General features: G+C 36.3%; 1 protein-coding gene across 1 annotated transcript; it reads right to left on the bottom strand.

The window, feature by feature from the left end:
- Window positions 1–1,294: 1,294 nt before the first annotated feature.
- On the bottom strand, window positions 1,295–6,352 carry LY96 (lymphocyte antigen 96). The gene is given in 6 exon segments (XM_062502444.1): window positions 1,295–2,183; window positions 3,158–3,210; window positions 4,078–4,206; window positions 5,099–5,188; window positions 6,182–6,283; window positions 6,286–6,352. Coding segments are annotated over 6 exon segments (543 nt in total). The 3' UTR covers window positions 1,295–2,081.
- Window positions 6,353–6,935: the final 583 nt, after the last annotated feature.

Raw genomic sequence — 6,935 nt, 5'->3', positions numbered from 1 at the left:
CTCCTGCACTCTGCCTTGCAGTCCTATCTGCTGGCATGTTCAATTATAACCCTGCAGCTGAAGATCTATATTATAAAAGTCTGCCAGGCAAGATATTGAGTGCATATGTTTATCTGTAAATGTCTCTGTTCAGAAACAGAAATTGTATTTATGACTTTACATGTACTGTAAATTTTCTGTAACGTCCATAAAGCATTAAAATATGCTTATGTAAAATACAGCACGTGAATGTCTTTGATCTCCAGTAGTATTAATCTCTCCTACGGGTGTTACTTGCTGCTTAATAAACAAATTATTTCTTCTAACGCCCCAAATAATTCAGCCCAAAAAAAATCTCCAGACACCTTGTCACTGAAGATGGTTTTGAAACTTGTGGCTGCTGGATGACATGAAAGGTAAGCGCTGGGACATCATAAGGTAAGACTGTTCCTTAGGTAAATAATTCCAAACAGACACTATTTGAAATAAGCAAAACAGAAGAAGAAAAGTAGATACTGCTTATCATGCTCTCAGGCTGCTTTTTGATTGATCTTTCAGGTTAGGAATAAATTGATCCCAACTCTAGTAAATCAGCTCAAACATAAGCAGAACATGCTGTGATACTTCATCTTAGGAATACTCCTGGAACTGTCTGTGGACTGAATGAAAGCACAGATGCTTTGCCACCATCACTTAGATGTAATCATAGCTTCTTATCTCCAGCCATTATGCAGTTATATTCCTGTTTTTATTGACTCTTAATGATTTTGCTTTATTTAGCCAAACTAAGTGTGATTAAACCCAAGTTTTTAACGGAGTATCTACAAACTTGGGTGTGGGGTTTTTCCTTGAGTTTTCTGATACCAAGTTTGAAAAACATCTTTCTTTATGTGTAAAGTGAGACCAAAAGCTTTGCTTCTCCTAATTTGCATGTTTGGTATTTAGCAGTCTGAAAGAGGCTTGGTTTATTCTGGCTTTTTTACTTTTCTCCAGGCATTTGGAAGAAATCTGCTAGACACAGCAAGAACTAGTAACCAGCACAAAGTGCAGCTTCAAGAGTGTCCTGTTAGTTGGGGAAAACTCTCTGAACTCACTAAATACACCAGCCCTGCTGTCTGGGGATGAAAACAAATGAAATCTTTTCCTAAGGACCAAAATCTCATATTCCACCAAAGTCTTACTGAAGCTCTTGGGTGCAGAGGAGCAACAGAGAGGGCAGGTGGGTACTTAGTGTCGGCTGTCCAAGGGAGAAAAGCTACAGGAAAACTTTTGCAATGCTTTAGAGGAATAACTGAGAAATAGATCAACCTGTTGGGTGACACCATCCTCCTGCTTCTGAAGGACACAGTTTGAGTAGCCTCTGTCCTTCAGACTCCAAGCAAGAGATAAAAACATTCTAAGGCATTGCACTTGCAGCTCTGGATGGCTAAATTCAGTTGTACCATATCAGTGTAAGTGGAAGCGTGTTCCACTTTGGATTTTATCCACATCAGTTACTACCACATAACAAATTACTACTCTGTTTCAGCTTGGTGTAAAAAATATGAAACATCTGAAGAAACATCAGAAAACATCAGGAAAATAAAAAAAAAAAATCTCTTAAATTGATTGTACAAACAAGTTTTATTGTTACAAGAAAAGGAAAAAACCCAAACAAACCAATTCCCACCCACCCCCCCACCTCACAACAGGCTTCCCAAATTCAATTGCTGTGTCATTTTAAATTGAATACTGATGAACTTCTGATTCTTGCACTTCAAAACTTCAAAACTTCTTGATTACTTTAGCTCAGCCTGAAGGAGTCAACTTTATTGTAACTCAAGGCACAGCACCAAAAAATGGGATAAGCACGACATCCAGTCAGGGTAATTCTGTGAATTAATCAGGATGCCTGATTCCCAGAGATTCTGTGCACATTGGCCGAGAAACTGATTAGGGCTGTGCTACAAATGAGTAAGACTATACATCATACAGCTTCCCAGACAGCACATGATGTATTCTGCCTCAGGAAATTTAGTGTGCATATTACTTCACAGATTGGATTCAAGTTGCTCACAGAAGTGACCTCCATGTTCTGGAATTATTTGAGAAGTTTGTTACACTCAGAAAGGATCTTGTTTTACTATCATGGTGAAATTCAAGCATATGAGCATACTATTCTCAGAATCATCAGAGAATCCTTGCACAATAACACTGTAATTGCCCTAAAACAAGCAAGAAAAAAAAGACAATTAGTGCACAATACCACCTGCTCTTGTCTAAGTGGCTTCTTGGAATGGTTCTGGTGATTTCTGTTAGAACTGAAAAAGACAGATTCCCATCAGGGAGTGTTCTCATGGGTATAGTCAGGTATATGAGTACATAAAAATAAAACAGTGTTCAACTTTCTTCTCATGGCCGGAGTCCTCAGGAACAGCATTTCTAGCAGAGTCCCATCAGGAAGTGTCAGGTTTACCATAAGTTACTCATCTATAGGAGGACAGCTCATGGCAGAGGATGTTCCTGTCCATTACTAGCTCTGAGTTATAAGAGGTGTTGGAGTGGATGGAGCCTAACACTGTTGGAAGCCCATGAACTAAGGGGGAGCTTGTGGACCCGTAGGAGCTCCTTAGTGACATTTTTAGGGATTAATACGGATGATAAGGGTCTTGGAAAAGCTCAGACAACTGATGAGGCAGTTGTTGGATGAGAATGGCTTAACCTGAGGAGTGGTGCTGCCCCTAGTTTAACAGTGGAGCACTGCTTTTACTTTTTGGATATTGTTATCTCTCTTCAAATCTTTGAAAATGGTATCATGGAGTAAGAGAGCAGTGTGTGAAGAGAATGCAAAATAAAGAACGAAATGGGCAGAAGGAATATGAATTATTTACTCAAACAGGTAAAGGCAAAGAGAATAATTTACCAAACAAAACTGAGTAATTAAGGTGACATTAACTGATTACTTTGGTCTTTTTATATAAAATAAAGGAGGAATTATAGAGGAATAATAACCTTAGAACATCTAGCATTTCAGAGATGCTACCATTTTAGCGTCATCACTTCTATTATAAGAAAGTTTTCTGACATTTCCTCTTCTGTTTTCTACAGTTTGGGCAAACATCTCTCTTCAGTAAAAAACATACCTGTAAATTTGTGATTTTACTATTGTTATTTCTTTATACAAAACATTGAAAAGTACCTTTGGAAACTTCATTCTTAAGCCTTTAATGTCAAATGCTGATACAAGTGTTTCTGAAAAACAGAGATAATTATAATATAAAGAGTTACTTAACCATAAAGCCATCAATCAGACTGCCTAAATAACTTCAAAGCAATATGGCATATCTCTCAGCAGCAGTTGCCAATGTCATTTACTCTTTCACTGATAAAGCCCTCACCTGGTTCTTCTCTCAGAGCTCTGACTATTTGTTGAAACCACATTAGAAAATAGAAAGTAACCACAGTGATCCTGCAACACCTCCTACAGACACATACTACTGTGATAACTTCAGTAATTTAACTTGTAATAGTAGTTCACTTGAATGGTAACCGAAGAGAGCTGATACTGATTTTTAAAGAAAGGAAAACAGACTGTATTTTGACTTCCTTACAGGTCTCTTTGGCCTTTAGTCTGACATCCTGCCTGAATTCTCTGAATCTGAGCCTCTGTAGTGTTAAAACCTGTTAGCACCTACCAAAGGATTGACCCTTTTCTACTCATAAAAACAAAACACTATCATACCTGGGTGTAGAAAATCTCTTAAAAAACCCATCCAGACACACATCTAAATAAACTTTGTTCTGGATATTAGTAGTGCCCACAGCACCTCTCAAATTTCCTGTTCAGTCCAGTCAAATGCAATCTTTCCATGTCATTTTAGAGATGTTAAGCATAAGTTTCCTAATGAGATTAAAAATATTAGTAATCCCCATTTATGGAGATGGAAACTGCAGTACAAGGATGTTAAAATGTAGAATTTGAACATTTTCTACTCAAATGGGGTTCTGGCACTGGAGAACTGTCTGCTCTGAGGTCTGCTGCCTGCCAAGCAAGGTCTAGATTGCGGAGATAAGAAACTGTTTGCATGGGTTGATTGCACTATGTATTTTCACACCAACCTCCTTTCAGTGTTCCACACACTGAGTATTTATCATCAGCTCCACTGCAGAGGAGTTCTTTCCAGGTGAGTGATTTGGCCCCATCATACCAGACTTTGAAGACAACCTTCAAAAAGTGGATGTCACTTCCTAATTAAAACATTGGAAGTCAGAAAATGGTAACTGATGGGGAGGAAAAACGTATATGGAGACATGCTGTTTAGATAAGTAGGTTATGCCAAAATACTGTATTTTTGTCAGACTCATCCAAATCTAAAGAGGTATATATCTTGAAAGCTGCTACTTCCAGAAAAAAAAAAAAGGAAAAATAACTATTGTTGTTTTTAACAACAACAACAAAATTAGTCTTAAAAAAATATTTGGGAGAACAATTTCAAAGTCCATTTTAATTTCTTCAGGAAAGAAAATAGAGTTCATTCAGCTTCAAAGCTAACCTAAACACATGCTTAAATTAAGACCTTAGTTTTAAGCAGGTTTTAGTTTTAAGACATCATAAAGACGTCCTTGTAGGGAAGCAAACCTAGTGCAGAAGGTGAAGTTTATGATACAGCCAGATCCTAAACATTTCATTAGCTGAACTTGCTGGCTTAAAGCTGGATTTAAAGGTAACAGTTAAGCTTGCACACAAAATCCAGTATCATTTCCAGCTTTTGGAACATGCATATTCATCGTAGAAGTCCTGCCATCATTGGATGGCCTGATGATACTCTCTCTCCTTTAGAAGGCTTGGATCTTCTCCAGGCCAGAAGACCAAAATGCACATACACCTAAACTGTCACAGATTTGCATGTACAGTGACAGTCCATGTGCAGGACAGACTCTGGTAACTGCTCCAAGTAAAATTCCCACACATTTTCACAAATCATCATTTTGGTCCATCACTATGGTTTATCCATTTCATTTTCAATCCCAGAAACCAATTTCCTCAATCACTTGGCATTTAAGATGAAGTGCCAGTTTTTCAGTTGTATTTCATTTCCAGCATTTCCAGAATATAATTGTCTAGTGAAGAGAGACTCACTTGGAATCCAGGTAAGAGCAGCCTTCCAGACAGGTTCATTCAACATGCTGCAAGGTGTCAGATTAAACGTGAAAGCATAAGTTGTAGAATCTACAAAAAAACAAACAAACAAAAAAAAAAGCAAACCAAAAAAGCATTTCACATTGATAGTGTGAATAGGCTTCTCCATAAAAATTATAAGAATATAGAGTTATACATACAAAAAACCACACACATATTTTTAAACTTATTTAATATAAAGTATATAAAATCATTCAATATATTTGGTAAATATTTTTATGTATTTTAAATTATATTATTAATCATTTTTACATTTAGAGGGCAAAACCAGTATCATATTTCTTTAAGTAAAAAGAGAAGTCAATTTTTGGTTGATGAAATTTGGCACACAAAAAAAAGACAAAAGTATCTTTATTTCTCTTTTGAAGATATACAAACTTTTTATTAGCACTAAACCAGCATGGTCTTGTACTGAAAATATCCCTACTTATGCTAATCATGCTGACAAGGGCTAAAAATGTTTTTAATGCACCAGCATATTTTCCAGGATAATGTAAATGAACCTCTGAGTAGATCTGCTCTGTGAGTGACCTACCTTGCATTTTTAAAATACACAGAATATCAGCCCAGGACACAGACATGGCAAGAAGGGACACACTGTGATGTCTCAGAGCCTTATTGGTACCCCAGCCTGACAAAATATCACATTCCCTGTTTTTTTCCATATACTTCAAGCTTTTCATTCTTACATACTGTTTAACTCAATAAGCATAATTTCTATAACATAGTACTTGTGAAACAGGTTGAAATCCATTATCTTCCAATATTTCCTTAATGAAAACATGCCTACTTTACTTGAGAATAAAATTCTCTCTCCTAGCTGCTGGAACCAGCACTGTGGTAAGATTTACGTCTATGAAGTAAAATTCTTATAATTAATAACATATTTCTAATAACAGAAATATACATATTTTTATTTTTCTGTATTCCTCAAAGAACAAATTTAAAAGAAAATTCACAATCCCTCAGACTACAGCAATTACCCTGCAAATTTAACAAAATTATTACCTATTTTTTACTTACCACAAAAAGTATACGACATATCAAGATCTGATGATGAACAAATGAATTCACTGACTCCAGGGGTGAATAAAATAACAAAAAAGAGTCCAAACATAGCTACTTTTTTTGCTCAGTATTCAATGGTATAAAACGTTGTTTGGGAGAAAGAGGAAGAAAATTCAGCAAAGTCATCTTCAGTCACATGTCTTCGGGGAAAGTTCTGTTATTTATCAAATTCTCTGCAATCCTTGTTTATCCTACTGCAGCACTGTTAGTTATCATCACACTAAATTTTATTAAGAAAAAGAATTCCTGCTTTTGTTGTTACATTTCCCCCAGACACTGCAGCTCAAACCAAGAGTGAAAAATGAAAGAGAAAACTGTGTGGAATGGGGAAGTGGAATGACATTATGACTACCAGAAGCACAAAAAGAGCAAATTTAGTTGACTCATCAGGTGCAAGATTTTTAAAGGCATAATTTCAAACACAGAATTTCCTGCATATAATAAAGAGAAAAATCCTCAACTGATGAAAACCAAGTCCATTCTTTTTATTTTTATGGTAGTCAGTACCTCTCACTGGTTTTCACAATAAATTTCTTATAAAGCTCACCATGCTTTAAGAATACACCAGAAATCTGGAGGAATGTAATTAGATGATGTATTTCAAATGAGCTGAATGCAACCATCTGATGTTATTGAGTAGAATCACTCATGTCCTGCATGATGCCAGATACCACCTTCAAAGCTGTATCTATCAGAATTTCACTTCTTA

This window comes from Cinclus cinclus, chromosome 1, assembly GCF_963662255.1.
Source record: "Cinclus cinclus chromosome 1, bCinCin1.1, whole genome shotgun sequence".
Lineage (NCBI taxonomy): Eukaryota > Metazoa > Chordata > Aves > Passeriformes > Cinclidae > Cinclus > Cinclus cinclus.
Note: the sequence above shows the minus strand (reverse complement) of the source record. Positions and strands in the feature narration are given on the sequence as shown.